At 46.0% G+C, this 16789-nt stretch overlaps 1 protein-coding gene across 1 annotated transcript in view; it reads left to right on the top strand.

Annotated features, from left to right (window-relative positions):
* Positions 1-16789, top strand: part of LOC139372403 (CUB and sushi domain-containing protein 2-like) — a 773740-nt gene that overhangs the window by 707471 nt on the left and 49480 nt on the right. The window contains exons 60-63 of the mRNA XM_071112112.1: positions 817-993; positions 5749-5928; positions 6580-6753; positions 9132-9305. Of these exons, the coding sequence (XP_070968213.1) occupies positions 817-993; positions 5749-5928; positions 6580-6753; positions 9132-9305 (705 nt within the window). The remainder of the gene's footprint in view (positions 1-816; positions 994-5748; positions 5929-6579; positions 6754-9131; positions 9306-16789) is intronic.

Here is a 16789-nt window from a genome sequence, read left to right as displayed (position 1 = left end):
CCATTTGCTTTAGCAATGTAAACACAATGTTTCCCATGCCAATAGAGCCCTTTGAATTGAATTGACAAATGGAGACAGAGAGAGTTCGGCTGAGGAGAAGCCCTAATTTCTTATTATAATTTAGCAGATGCTTTTATCCAAAGCGACACAGTCATGAGTGCATACATATGAGTGGTCCCCGGAATCGACCCCACTACCGGTAAAGGCGCTGCAGATCTACCAAAAAGACCAATATGTTTTCTCACTCACAGATTTCCTTAATGTTTTTGGAATTGACAATAACACTACTCTCTCTCTCTCCCTCTCTCCCTCTCTCTCTCTCCCCCTCTCCCTCTCTCCCTCTGTCTCCCTCTCTCCCTCTCTCTCTCTCTCTCTCCCTCTCTCCCTCTCTCTCTCTCCCTCTCCCTCTCTCCCTCTGTCTCCCTCTCTCCCTCTCTCTCTCTCTCTCTCCCTCTCTCTCTCTCTGTCTCTCCCTCTCTCTCTCTCCCTCTCTCCCTCTCTCTCTCTCCCTCTCCCTCTCTCCCTCTGTCTCCCTCTCTCCCTCTCTTTCTCTCTCCCTCTCCCTCTCTCCCTCTGTCTCCCTCTCTCCCTCTCTCTCTCTCTCTCTCCCTCTCTCTCTCTCTCCCTCTCCCTCTCTCCCTCTGTCTCCCTCTCTCTCTCTCTCTCTCTGTCTCCCTCTCTCCCTCTCCCTCTCTCCCTCTCTCTCCCTCTCTCTCTCTCTCTCTCCCTCTCCCTCTCCCTCTCCCTCTCCCTCTCCCTCTCCCTCTCTCTCTCTCTCTCTCTCTCTCTCTCTCTCTCTCTCTCTCTCTCTCTCAGTGATCTCCTGTGGGAACCCAGGAACACCCCGTAACTCTCAGATCCTGTCTCATGATGGCCTGGTGTTTTCCCGCTCCATCACCTACACCTGTCGAGACGGTTACTACTCCAACGGACTGCTCACACGCCACTGCACGGTTAACGGGAGCTGGACCGGCAGCATGCCTGAGTGCACGGGTACAGAGAGAAACTAAAAACACACACTTACACGAGTAGGGTAAAGGGTAGTCCCCATTGGTCAGCTAAGAGCGGTCAAACTTAAACTGTGCAGGGAGTTGCCCTTTGCTCCTTGTTTTTTTACATGGTATCATTCATTTATTTATTTATTCTTTATCATTCCATCATATTTGTTTTGTTTTTAGTCATACACTTTCCCAGGTACACTCATCAAAAATATAAACGCAACATGGAAAACATTCTCTAAGATTTTACCGAGTTTAATCAGTATGAGGAAATCAGTCAATGGAAATACATTAATTTGGCCCTAATCTATGGATGACTGGGAATACAGATATCCATCTGTACTCTTAAAAATATCTTCAGAAAAACAGTCCGTTTCAGGTTGTGTTGATCAGGCTGTGGAATGTTGTTCCTCTCCTCTTCAAATGTCTGTGTGAAGTTGCTGTATATTGTCGGGTACTGGAACATGCTGTTGTACACGTAGATCCAGAGCATCCCAAACATGCTCAATGTGTGACATGTCTGGTGAGTATGCAGGCCATGGAAGAACTGGGACATTTTCAGCTCCCAGGAATTGCCATCGATAAAATGCAATCGTGTTTGTTGTCGGTAGCTTGTGCCTGCCCGCAACATAATCCCACCGCCACCATGGGGCACTCTGTTCACAACGTTGATATCAGCAAACCGCTCGCCCACACGACGCCGTACACGCTGTCTGCCATCTGGCCGGTGAAACCGGGATTCATCTGTAAATAAATAACTTCTCCAGCCAGCGGTTATCAAAGATGAGCAGTGAGGTCGTCTACGACGCCAAACGGTAGTTAGGTCAAGATCCTGGTGAGGATGACGAGCATGTAGATGAGCTTTGCGTAGTGAGGCCGATTGGACGTACTGGCAAATTCTCTAAAATGCCGTTGGAAGCGGCTTATGATAGAGAAATGAACATTCAATTCTCTTCCAACAGCTCTGGTAGACATTCCGGCAGTCAACATGCCAATAGCACACTCCCTCAAAAGTTGAGACTTCAGTGGCATTGTGTTGTGTTACAAAACCACACACTTTAGAGTGGCCTTTTTATGTCCTCTGCACAAGGTGCACCTGTGTAATGATCATGCTGTTTAATCAGCTTCTTGATATGCCACACCTGTCAGGTGGATGGATTATCTTGACGAAGGAGAAATGCTCACTATCAGGGATGTAAAACAAACATTTTGGAGACATTTGCGTTTCTGTCCGTGTGGAACATTTCTGGGATCTTTTATTTCAACTCATGAAACATGGGACCAACTGTTTGTTGTGTCCATATTGTTGTGCAGTGTAGCTTCTCTATTGCAGACTGTCATGTATGCATCGAAGAAAACATAGAGGTCAGAGAGTCCATGTTGTTTTAAACCTCTCCTCTGAGATGTTGTTTTAAACCTCTCCTCTGAGATGTTGTTTTAAACCTCTCCTCTGAGTCCATGTTGTTTTAAACCTCTCCTCTGAGTACATGTTGTTTTAAACCTCTCCTCTGAGATGTTGTTTTAAACCTCTCCTCTGAGTCCATGTTGTTTTAAACCTCTCCTCTGAGTCCATGTTGTTTTAAACCTCTCCTCTGAGATGTTGTTTTAAACCTCTCCTCTGAGTCCATGTTGTTTTAAACCTCTCCTCTGAGTCCATGTTGTTTTAAACCTCTCCTCTGAGATGTTGTTTTAAACCTCTCCTCTGAGTACATGTTGTTTTAAACCTCTCCTCTGAGTCCATAAAGCATAAAGTCCAACAATACACCTGGTATCAACAACAAGCTGAATACTGACTTCTGACAACAATACACCTGGTACCAACAACAAGCTGAATACTGACAACAATACACCTGGTATCAACAACAAGCTGAATACTGACAACAATACACCTGGTACCAACAACAAGCTGAATACTGACAACAATACACCTGGTATCAACAACAAGCTGAATACTGACAACAATACACCTGGTACCAACAACAAGCTGAATACTGACAACAATACACCTGGTATCAACAACAAGCTGATTACTGACTTCTGACAACAATACACCTGGTACCAACAACAAGCTGAATACTGACAACAATACACCTGGTACCAACAACAAGCTGAATACTGACAACAATACACCTGGTACCAACAACAAGCTGAATACTGACAACAATACACCTGGTACCAACAACAAGCTGAATACTGACAACAATACACCTGGTACCAACAACAAGCTGAATACTGACTTCTGACAACAATACACCTGGTACCAACAACAAGCTGAATACTGACTTCTGACAACAATACACCTGGTACCAACAACAAGCTGAATACTGACAACAATACACCTGGTACCAACAACAAGCTGAATACTGACTTCTGACAACAATACACCTGGTATCAACAACAAGCTGAATACTGACAACAATACACCTGGTACCAACAACAAGCTGAATACTGACTTCTGACAACAATACACCTGATACCAACAACAAGCTGAATACTGACTTCTGACAACAATACACCTGGTACCAACAACAAGCTGAATACTGACAACAATACACCTGGTACCAACAACAAGCTGAATACTGACTTCTGACAACAATACACCTGGTATCAACAACAAGCTGAATACTGACAACAATACACCTGGTACCAACAACAAGCTGAATACTGACAACAATACACCTGGTACCAACAACAAGCTGATTACTGACTTCTGACAACAATACACCTGGTACCAACAACAAGCTGAATACTGACAACAATACACCTGGTACCAACAACAAGCTGAATACTGACAACAATACACCTGGTACCAACAACAAGCTGAATACTGACAACAATACACCTGGTACCAACAACAAGCTGAATACTGACAACAATACACCTGGTACCAACAACAAGCTGAATACTGACAACAATACACCTGGTACCAACAACAAGCTGATTACTGACTTCTGACAACAATACACCTGGTACCAACAACAAGCTGACTTCTGACAACAATACACCTGGTACCAACAACAAGCTGAATACTGACAACAATACACCTGGTACCAACAACAAGCTGAATACTGACAACAATACACCTGGTATCAACAACAAGCTGAATACTGACAACAATACACCTGGTACCAACAACAAGCTGAATACTGACAACAATACACCTGGTACCAACAACAAGCTGAATACTGACAACAATACACCTGGTACCAACAACAAGCTGAATACTGACAACAATACACCTGGAACCAACAACAAGCTGAATACTGACAACAATACACCTGGTATCAACAACAAGCTGAATACTGACAACAATACACCTGGTACCAACAACAAGCTGAATACTGACAACAATACACCTGGTACCAACAACAAGCTGAATACTGACAACAATACACCTGGTACCAACAACAAGCTGAATACTGACTACAATACACCTGGTACCAACAACAAGCTGAATACTGACAACAATACACCTGGAACCAACAACAAGCTGAATACTGACAACAATACACCTGGAACCAACAACAAGCTGAATACTGACAACAATACACCTGGTACCAACAACAAGCTGAATACTGACAACAATACACCTGGTATCAACAACAAGCTGAATACTGACAACAATACACCTGGTACCAACAACAAGCTGAATACTGACAACAATACACCTGGTACCAACAACAAGCTGAATACTGACAACAATACACCTGGTATCAACAACAAGCTGAATACTGACAACAATACACCTGGTATCAACAACAAGCTGAATACTGACAACAATACACCTGGTACCAACAACAAGCTGACTTCTTTGGGGACTAGTACAGAAGGTACAGCGTGAGAGTCTTTGTAAGCCATTTTAACACTTGTTGTGTAAAATAGGGCTTCTGGAGCAACAGTTTCCTCAGGCTGTGGCTGTTAGAAGCGTAGGCTCAGGGAACTGGGTAGACACACAGCCTCTTCTGTCTCCATCAGGGAGGGATACTGAGTAGTTTCGCAATCAATCAGACAGTGAGATTACGGCTCTAGATTGCCTGATGTAGGGAGTCTGGGTAAGGATGACACACAAAAAAGTGGTGAGTTAGAATCTTCTAGATGTTTTGGCTATTGTGTCTCCATTGGGAGGGAAGTGTCTCAGTAATTTGTACCTCAGTTCAACTACAATACAATTTGAAAGTTATTTTCTCAGAGTTTGTTTCCTATAAGACCGCTTGAAGCCATAGGCTATAATAAGTACTGTCTAGGAAGGGATATTTTATACTTCAGCAGCTTATTGGTTGTGAAGCCATGGGAGACATGTTGCCTGTCTAGGTTGGTAAGTTTGTTTGATATATTAGTTGCTCTGGGGACGCTACAGTTAGTGTGTATAACAGTTCATTAACTTCCATAGTAACTCTTACAGGCCTCATGCCATTTAAACGCTGTGTTTACGGTCTGTTATCGTGTCTGGAGTGTTTTAATTTAGTGATTATTAGTATAGATTGATGCTATATAGACTTTCTCTAACCAAATAACATAAAAAAAGCTAGTAAATTATAGAGGATTTGGATTTGGGATGTTTAATTGACTATCTCTCTCTCCTCTCTCTCTCTCTCTCTCTCCTCTCTCTCTCTCTCTCTCTCTCTCTCTCTCTCTCTCTGTCTCTCTCTCTGTCTCTCTCTCTCTCTCTCTCTCTGTCTCTCTGTCTCACACTCTCACTCTCTCTCTCTCTCTCTCTCTCTCTTTCTTCCCTCCCCACCTTCCCCCCCAGTGATAATGTGTGGAGACCCAGGTGTGCCAGCTAATGGTTTGAGGCTGGGCAGTGACTTCACTTATAACAGCACTGTGAGTTTCCAGTGTGCCCCGGGATTCACTATGGACGCTGATCGCGCTTCAACCCTGGTCTGCACTAAGGACCGCACATGGAACGGGACCAAGCCACAATGCAAAGGTACTGACACACACAAACACGTAAACAGACAAACATATATATATATATATATACACACACACACACACACACACACACACACACACACACACACACACACACACACACACACACACACACACACACAAGCTATCATTGACAAGGGACTGGTACTCCCTGTATATACCCAAGTTATCGATGACTAGGACCGGTACTCCCTGTATATAGCCAAGCTATCATTGACTAAGGACTGGCACTTCCTGTATAAAGCTAAGCTATCATTGACTAAGGACTGGTATTTCCTGTATATAGCTAAGCTATCATTGACTAAGAACTGGTACTTCCTGTATATAGCTAAGCTATCATTGACTAAGGACTGGTACTTCCTGTATATAGCTAAGCTATCATTGACTAAGGACTGGTACTTCCTGTATATAGCTAAGCTATCATTGACTAAGGACTGGTACTTCCTGTATATAGCTAAGCTATCATTGACTAAGGACTGGTACGTTGTTCATTGTGTATTTACTCCTCGTGTTACTAATTTTTCATTGTATTCTGCGTTGTTTGTGAAGTAAGCATTTCCCCTGTAGTCTGTACCTGTTGTTTATGAAACATGTGACAATTAAAATGTGATTTGATTCGATATCTAGCCTGTGTCTCTCTCTCCAGCTATAGTGTGTACGGCCCCTCCTCCCATCCCTAACGGCCAGGTGGTTGGAACAGACTTCACCTGGGGCAACAGCGTTAGTTACGCTTGTAACCAGGGTTACCAGCTCTCCCTGCCCACCGTGCTCATCTGCCAGGGAAAAGGCATCTGGAACGGAGATAAACCACAGTGCTTCCGTAAGTAACCCGCTGGAATAGAATGGAATCTGAGCTAAGACTAGGAATAAGGACATAACATGTGCAGGTAGCACATTCTACAGACACATTCTACAGACACATTCCACAGACACGTTCCACAGACACATTCCACAGACACATTCTACAGACACATTCTACAGACACATTCTACAGACACATTCTACAGACACGTTCCACAGACACATTCTACAGACACATTCTACAGACAAATTCCACAGACACATTCTACAGAGACATTCCACAGACACATTCTACAGACACATTCTACAGACACATTCCAGAGACACATTGCAGAGATACATTGCAGAGACACATTCCAGAGAAACATTCCACAGACACATTCCACAGACACATTCCAGAGACACATTGCAGAGACACATTGCAGAGACACATTCCAGAGACCACATTCAACAGACACATTTCACCGACATATTCCACAGACACATTCCACAGACACATTCCACAGACATATTCCACAGACACATTCCACAGACCACATTCCACAGACACATTCCACAGACACATTCCACAGACACATTCCAGAGAATCATTCCACAGACACATTCCAGAGAAACATCGCAGAGAAACATTCCACAGACACATTCCACAGACACATTCCACAGAAACATTCCACAGACACATTCCAGAGAAACATTCCACAGACACATTCCAGAGAAACATTGCAGAGAAACATTCCACAGACACATTCCACAGACACATTCCACAGAAACATTCCACAGACACATTCCAGAGAAACATTCCACAGACACATTCCAGAGAAACATTCCAGAGAAATATTCCACAGACGCATTCCAGAGAAACATTCCACAGACACATTCCACAGACACATTCCAGAGAAACATTCCAGAGAAACATTCCACAGACACATTCCAGAGACACATTTCAGAGACACATTCCAGAGACACATTGCAGAGACACATTGCATAGAAACATTCCACAGACACATTCCAGAGACACATTTCAGAGACACATTTCAGAGACACATTTCAGAGACACATTCCAGAGACACATTTAACAGACACATTCCACAGACACATTCCCCGCGTTACATTCCAGAGAAACATTCCACAGACACATTCCAGAGAAACATTCCACAGACACATTCCAGAGAAACATTGCAGAGAAACATTCCACAGACACATTCCACAGACACATTCCACAGAAACATTCCACAGACACATTCCAGAGAAACATTCCACAGACACATTCCAGAGAAACATTGCAGAGAAACATTCCACAGACACATTCCACAGAAACATTCCACAGACACATTCCAGAGAAACATTCCACAGACACATTCCAGAGAAACATTCCAGAGAAATATTCCACAGACACATTCCAGAGAAACATTCCACAGACACATTCCACAGACACATTCCAGAGAAACATTCCAGAGAAACATTCCACAGACACATTCCAGAGACACGTTTCAGAGACACATTCCAGAGACACATTGCAGAGACACATTGCATAGAAACATTCCACAGACACATTCCAGAGACACATTTCAGAGACACATTTCAGAGACACATTTCAGAGACACATTTCAGAGACACATTTCAGAGACACATTCCAGAGACACATTTAACAGACACATTCCACAGACACATTCCAGAGAAACATTCCAGAGAAACATTCCACAGACACATTCCAGAGAAACATTCCAGAGAAATATTCCACAGACACATTCCAGAGAAACATTCCAGAGAAACATTCCACAGACACATTGCAGAGACACATTGCAGAGACACATTCCAGAGACACATTCCACAGACACATTCCAGAGAAACATTCCACAGACACATTCCACAGACACATTCCAGAGAAACATTCCAGAGAAACATTCCAGAGACACATTTCAGAGACACATTTAACAGACACATTCCACAGACACATTCCAGATACACATTTCAGAGACACATTCCAGAGACACATTCCATAGAATCATTCCACAGACACACTGCACAGACATGTTCCAGAGACACAATGATAGATACATTTCAGACACATTGGTTTCAGATTGGATAGTCAGTGCTGTGTTAAAATGCTTTATAAATAATGATAGATAACGGGAAAAAATGAGAGAAATCGATAGAAAACAATAACCTATCTTACATATACCCTCCCTCCCTCCCTCCCTCCCTCCCTCCCTCCCTCCCTCCCTCCCTCCCTCCCTCCCTCCCTCACTCACCAATCTCCCCCACCAATCCCTCCCTCCCTTCCCCCTCACCCTCTTTTCCTCCCTTCTATCACCCATCCCTCCCTTCCCCCTCCCCCTCCCCTCTCTCCCTCTACCTCTCTCCCGTCCCCCTCTCTCCCCCTCCCACCCCCTCTAGCTGTGTTCTGTGGAGACCCAGGAGTCCCGGCCCAGGGAAGAAGAGAGGACCGTGGGTTCACCTACCTCTCCTCTGTCTCCTTCTCCTGCTCTCCTCCTTTGGTGTTGGTGGGTTCAGCCAGACGATACTGTCAGTATGACGGCATCTGGAGTGGCATTCAGCCATCCTGCATAGGTAAGAATGGGTCCAGCTAACTCTCAGTAACCAACTCAGACCAGGCTGTCAGAATGGGTCCAACTAACTCTCAGTAACCAACTCAGGCCAGGCGCTCAGAATGGGTCCTATCAGTAACCAACTCAGACCAGGCTGTCAGAATGGGCCCTGTCAGTAACCAACTCAGACCAGGCTGTCAGAATGGGTCCAACTAACTCTCAGTAACCAACTCAGACCAGGCTGTCAGAATGGGTCCAACTAAATCTCAGTAACCAACTCAGACCAGGCACTCAGAATGGGTCCTATCAGTAACCAACTCAGACCAGGCTGTCAGAATGGGTCCTATCAGTAACCAACTCAGACCAGGCTGTCAGAATGGGTCCAACTAACTCTCAGTAACCAACTCAGACCAGGCGCTCAGAATGGGTCCTACTACCTCTCAGTAACCAACTCAGACCAGGCTGTCAGAATTGGTCCAACTAACTCTCAGTAACCAACTCAGACCAGTCACTCAGAATGGGTCCAACTAACTCTCAGTAACCAACTCAGACCAGGCTCTCAGAATGGGTCCTATCAGTAACCAACTCAGACCAGGCACTCAGAATGGGTCCAACTAACTCTCAGTAACCAACTCAGACCAGGCTGTCAGAATGGGTCCAACTAACTCTCAGTAAACAACTCAGACCAGGCACTCAGAATGGGTCCAACTAACTCTCAGTAACCAACTCAGACCAGGCTGTCAGAATGGGTCCAACTAACTCTGAGTAACCAACTCAGGCCAGGCACTCAGAATGGGTCCAACTAACTCTCAGTAACCAACTCAGGCCAGGCGCTCAGAATGGGTCCTGTCAGTAACCAACTCAGACCAGGCACTGAGAATGGGTCCAACTAACTCTCAGTAACCAACTCAGACCAGGCACTCAGAATGGGTCCTACTAACTCTCAGTAACCAACTCAAACCAGGATCTCAGAATGGGTCCAGCTAACTCTCAGTAACCAACTCAGACCAGGCTGTCAGAATGGGTCCAACTAACTCTCAGTAACCAACTCAGGCCAGGCGCTCAGAATGGGTCCTATCAGTAACCAACTCAGACCAGGCTGTCAGAATGGGCCCTGTCAGTAACCAACTCAGACCAGGCTGTCAGAATGGGTCCAACTAACTCTCAGTAACCAACTCAGACCAGGCTGTCAGAATGGGTCCAACTAAATCTCAGTAACCAACTCAGACCAGGCTGTCAAATTGGGTCCTATCAGTAACCAAATCAGACCAGGCTGTCAGAATGGGCCCAACTAACTCTCAGTAACCAACTCAGACCAGGCTGTCAGAATGGGTCCAACTAAATCTCAGTAACCAACTCAGACCAGGCACTCAGAATGGGTCCTATCAGTAACCAACTCAGACCAGGCTGTCAGAATGGGTCCTATCAGTAACCAACTCAGACCAGGCTGTCAGAATGGGTCCAACTAACTCTCAGTAACCAACTCAGGCCAGGCACTCAGGATGGGTCCAACTACCTCTCAGTAACCAACTCAGACCAGGCGCTCAGAATGGGTCCTACTACCTCTCAGTAACCAACTCAGACCAGGCTGTCAGAATTGGTCCAACTAACTCTCAGTAACCAACTCAGACCAGTCACTCAGAATGGGTCCAACTAACTCTCAGTAACCAACTCAGACCAGGCTCTCAGAATGGGTCCTATCAGTAACCAACTCAGACCAGGCACTCAGAATGGGTCCAACTAACTCTCAGTAACCAACTCAGACCAGGCTGTCAGAATGGGTCCAACTAACTCTCAGTAAACAACTCAGACCAGGCACTCAGAATGGGTCCAACTAACTCTCAGTAACCAACTCAGACCAGGCTGTCAGAATGGGTCCAACTAACTCTGAGTAACCAACTCAGGCCAGGCACTCAGAATGGGTCCAACTAACTCTCAGTAACCAACTCAGGCCAGGCACTCAGAATGGGTCCAACTAACTCTCAGTAACCAACTCAGACCAGGCACTCAGGATGGGTCCAACTAACTCTCAGTAACCAACTCAAACCAGGCACTCAGGATGGGTCCAACTAACTCTCAGTAACCAACTCAGACCAGGCACTCAGGATGGGTCCTACTAGATCTCAGTAACCAACTCAGGCCAGGCACTCAGAATGGGTCCAACTAACTCTCAGTAACCAACTCAGACCAGGCACTCAGAATGGGTCCTACTAGATCTCAGTAACCAACTCAGGCCAGGCACTCAGAATGGGTCCAACTAACTCTCAGTAACCAACTCAGACCAGGCACTCAGAATGGGTCCTACTAGATCTCAGTAACCAACTCAGGCCAGGCACTCAGAATGGGTCCAACTAACTCTCAGTAACCAACTCAGACCAGGCACTCAGGATGGGTCCAACTAACTCTCAGTAACCAACTCAGACCAGGCTGTCAGAATGGGTCCAACTAAATCTGAGTAACCAACTCAGACCAGGCTGTCAGAATTGGTCCAACTAACTATCAGTAACCAACTCAGACCAGGCGCTCAGAAAGGGTCCTATCAGTAACCAACTCAGACCAGGCACTCAGAATGGGTCCAACTAACTCTCAGTAACCAACTCAGACCAGGCTGTCAGAATTGGTCCAACTAAATCTGAGTAACCAACTCAGACCAGGCTGTCAGAATTGGTCCAACTAACTCTCAGTAACCAACTCAGACCAGGCTGTCAGAATGGGTCCAACTAAATCTGAGTAACCAACTCAGACCAGGCTGTCAGAATTGGTCCAACTAACTCTCAGTAACCAACTCAGACCAGACTGTCAGAATGGGTCCAACTAAATCTGAGTAACCAACTCAGACCAGGCTGTCAGAATTGGTCCAACTAAATCTGAGTAACCAACTCAGACCAGGCTGTCAGAATTGGTCCAACTAACTCTCAGTAACCAACTCAGACCAGGCTGTCAGAATGGGTCCAACTAAATCTGAGTAACCAACTCAGACCAGGCACTCAGAATGGGTCCAACTAACTCTCAGTAACCAACTCAGACCAGGCACTCAGAATGGGTCCTACTAGATCTCAGTAACCAACTCAGGCCAGGCACTCAGAATGGGTCCAACTAACTCTCAGTAACCAACTCAGACCAGGCTGTCAGAATGGGTCCTATCAGTAACTAACTCAGTCCAGGCACTAAGAATGGGTCCTACTAGATCTCAGTAACCAACTCAGACCAGTCACTCAGAATGGGTCCAACTAACTCTCAGTAACAACTCAGGCCAGGCACTCAGGATGGGTCCAACTAACTCTCAGTAACCAACTCAGACCAGTCACTCAGAATGGGTCCAACTAACTCTCCGTAACCAACTCAGACCAGGCACTCAGAATGGGTCCTATCAGTAACCAACTCAGACCAGGCACTCAGAATGGGTCCAACTAAATCTGAGTAACCAACTCAGACCAGGCTGTCAGAATTGGTCCAACTAACTCTCAGTAACCAACTCAGACCAGACTGTCAGAATGGGTCCAACTAAATCTGAGTAACCAACTCAGACCAGGCTGTCAGAATTGGTCCAACTAAATCTGAGTAACCAACTCAGACCAGGCTGTCAGAATTGGTCCAACTAACTCTCAGTAACCAACTCAGACCAGGCTGTCAGAATGGGTCCAACTAAATCTGAGTAACCAACTCAGACCAGGCTGTCAGAATTGGTCCAACTAACTCTCAGTAACCAACTCAGACCAGACTGTCAGAATGGGTCCAACTAAATCTGAGTAACCAACTCAGACCAGGCTGTCAGAATTGGTCCAACTAAATCTGAGTAACCAACTCAGACCAGGCTGTCAGAATTGGTCCAACTAACTCTCAGTAACCAACTCAGACCAGGCTGTCAGAATGGGTCCAACTAAATCTGAGTAACCAACTCAGACCAGGCACTCAGAATGGGTCCAACTAACTCTCAGTAACCAACTCAGACCAGGCACTCAGAATGGGTCCTACTAGATCTCAGTAACCAACTCAGGCCAGGCACTCAGAATGGGTCCAACTAACTCTCAGTAACCAACTCAGACCAGGCTGTCAGAATGGGTCCTATCAGTAACTAACTCAGTCCAGGCACTAAGAATGGGTCCTACTAGATCTCAGTAACCAACTCAGACCAGTCACTCAGAATGGGTCCAACTAACTCTCAGTAACAACTCAGGCCAGGCACTCAGGATGGGTCCAACTAACTCTCAGTAACCAACTCAGACCAGTCACTCAGAATGGGTCCAACTAACTCTCAGTAACCAACTCAGACCAGGCTCTCAGAATGGGTCCTATCAGTAACCAACTCAGACCAGGCACTCAGAATGGGTCCTACTAACTATCAGTAACTAACTCAGACCAGTCACTCAGAATGGGTCCAACTAACTCTCAGTAACAACTCAGGCCAGGCACTCAGGATGGATCAAACTAACTCTCAGTAACCAACTCAGACCAGTCACTCAGAATGGGTCCAACTAACTCTCAGTAACCAACTCAGACCAGGCACTCAGAATGGGTCCTATCAGTAACCAACTCAGACCAGGCTGTCAGAATGGGTCCAACTAAATCTGAGTAACCAACTCAGACCAGGCTGTCAGAATTGGTCCAACTAACTCTCAGTAACCAACTCAGACCAGACTGTCAGAATGGGTCCAACTAAATCTGAGTAACCAACTCAGACCAGGCTGTCAGAATTGGTCCAACTAAATCTGAGTAACCAACTCAGACCAGGCTGTCAGAATTGGTCCAACTAACTCTCAGTAACCAACTCAGACCAGGCTGTCAGAATGGGTCCAACTAAATCTGAGTAACCAACTCAGACCAGGCACTCAGAATGGGTCCAACTAACTCTCAGTAACCAACTCAGACCAGGCACTCAGAATGGGTCCTACTAGATCTCAGTAACCAACTCAGGCCAGGCACTCAGAATGGGTCCAACTAACTCTCAGTAACCAACTCAGACCAGGCTGTCAGAATGGGTCCTATCAGTAACTAACTCAGTCCAGGCACTAAGAATGGGTCCTACTAGATCTCAGTAACCAACTCAGACCAGTCACTCAGAATGGGTCCAACTAACTCTCAGTAACAACTCAGGCCAGGCACTCAGGATGGGTCCAACTAACTCTCAGTAACCAACTCAGACCAGTCACTCAGAATGGGTCCAACTAACTCTCAGTAACCAACTCAGACCAGGCACTCAGAATGGGTCCTATCAGTAACCAACTCAGACCAGGCACTCAGAATGGGTCCTACTAACTATCAGTAACCAACTCAGACCAGTCACTCAGAATGGGTCCAACTAACTCTCAGTAACAACTCAGGCCAGGCACTCAGGATGGATCCAACTAACTCTCAGTAACCAACTCAGACCAGTCACTCAGAATGGGTCCAACTAACTCTCAGTAACCAACTCAGACCAGGCACTCAGAATGGGTCCTATCAGTAACCAACTCAGACCAGGCACTCAGAATGGGTCCTGTCAGTAACCAACTCAGACCAGGCACTAAAAATGGGTCCTATCGGTAACCAACTCAGACCAGGCGCTCAGAATGGGTCCAACTAACTCTCAGTAAACAACTCAGACCAGGCACTCAGAATGGGTCCAACTAACTCTCAGTAACCAACTCAGACCAGGCTGTCAGAATGGGTCCAACTAACTCTGAGTAACCAACTCAGGCCAGGCACTCAGAATGGGTCCAACTAACTCTCAGTAACCAACTCAGGCCAGGCACTCAGGATGGGTCCTACTAGATCTCAGTAACCAACTCAGGCCTGGCACTCAGAATGGGTCCAACTAACTCTCAGTAACCAACTCAGACCAGGCACTCAGAATGGGTCCTACTAGATCTCAGTAACCAACTCAGGCCAGGCACTCAGAATGGGTCCAACTAACTCTCAGTAACCAACTCAGACCAGGCACTCAGGATGGGTCCAACTAACTCTCAGTAACCAACTCAGACCAGTCACTCAGAATGTGTCCAACTAACTCTCAGTAACAACTCAGGCCAGGCACTCAGGATGGGTCCAACTAACTCTCAGTAACCAACTCAGACCAGTCACTCAGAATGGGTCCAACTAACTCTCAGTAACCAACTCAGACCAGGCACTCAGAATGGGTCCTATCAGTAACCAACTCAGACCAGGCACTAAAAATGGGTCCAACTAACTCTCAGTAACCAACTCAGACCAGGCTGTCAGAATGGGTCCTATCAGTAACCAACTCAGTCCAGCCACTAAGAATGGGTCCTACTAGATCTCAGTAACCAACTCAGACCAGTCACTCAGAATGTGTCCAACTAACTCTCAGTAACAACTCAGGCCAGGCACTCAGGATGGGTCCAACTAACTCTCAGTAACCAACTCAGACCAGTCACTCAGAATGGGTCCAACTAACTCTCAGTAACCAACTCAGACCAGGCACTCAGAATGGGTCCTATCAGTAACCAACTCAGACCAGGCACTAAAAATGGGTCCAACTAACTCTCAGTAACCAACTCAGACCAGTCACTCAGAATGGGTCCAACTAACTCTCAGTAACAACTCAGGCCAGGCACTCAGGATGGGTCCAACTAACTCTCAGTAACCAACTCAGACCAGTCACTCAGAATGGGTCCAACTAACTCTCAGTAACCAACTCAGACCAGGCACTCAGAATGGGTCCTATCAGTAACCAACTCAGACCAGGCACTCAGAATGGGTCCTATCAGTAACCAACTCAGACCAGGCACTGAGAATGGGTCAAACTAACTCTCAGTAACCAACTCAGACCAGGCTGTCAGAATGGGTCCAACTAACTCTCAGTAAACAACTCAGACCAGGCACTCAGAATGGGTCCAACTAACTCTCAGTAACCAACTCAGACCAGGCTGTCAGAATGGGTCCAACTAAATCTGAGTAACCAACTCAGACCAGGCTGTCAGAATTGGTCCAACTAACTCTCAGTAACCAACTCAGACCAGGCTGTCAGAATGGGTCCTATCAGTAACTAACTCAGTCCAGGCACTAAGAATGGGTCCTACTAGATCTCAGTAACCAACTCAGACCAGTCACTCAGAATGGGTCCAACTAACTCTCAGTAACCAACTCAGACCAGTCACTCAGAATGGGTCAAACTAACTCTCAGTAACCAACTCAGACCAGGCACTCAGAATGGGTCCTATCAGTAACCAACTCAGACCAGGCACTCAGAATGGGTCCTACTAGCTATCAGTAACCAACTCAGACCAGTCACTCAGAATGGGTCCAACTAACTCTCAGTAACAACTCAGGCCAGGCACTCAGGATGGGTCCAACTAACTCTCAGTAACCAACTCAGACCAGTCACTCAGAATGGGTCCAACTAACTCTCAGTAACCAACTCAGACCAGGCACTCAGAATGGGTCCTATCAGTAACCAACTCAGACCAGGCACTCAGAATGGGTCCTATCAGGAACCAACTCAGACCAGGCACTCAGAGTGGGTCCTATCAGTAACCAACTCAGACCAGGCACTCAGAATGGGTCCTA

The sequence above is a fragment of the Oncorhynchus clarkii genome, chromosome 18 (genome assembly GCF_045791955.1).
Source record: "Oncorhynchus clarkii lewisi isolate Uvic-CL-2024 chromosome 18, UVic_Ocla_1.0, whole genome shotgun sequence".
Taxonomy (NCBI): domain Eukaryota; kingdom Metazoa; phylum Chordata; class Actinopteri; order Salmoniformes; family Salmonidae; genus Oncorhynchus; species Oncorhynchus clarkii.
This window is presented reverse-complemented; position numbering and strand designations above follow the sequence as displayed.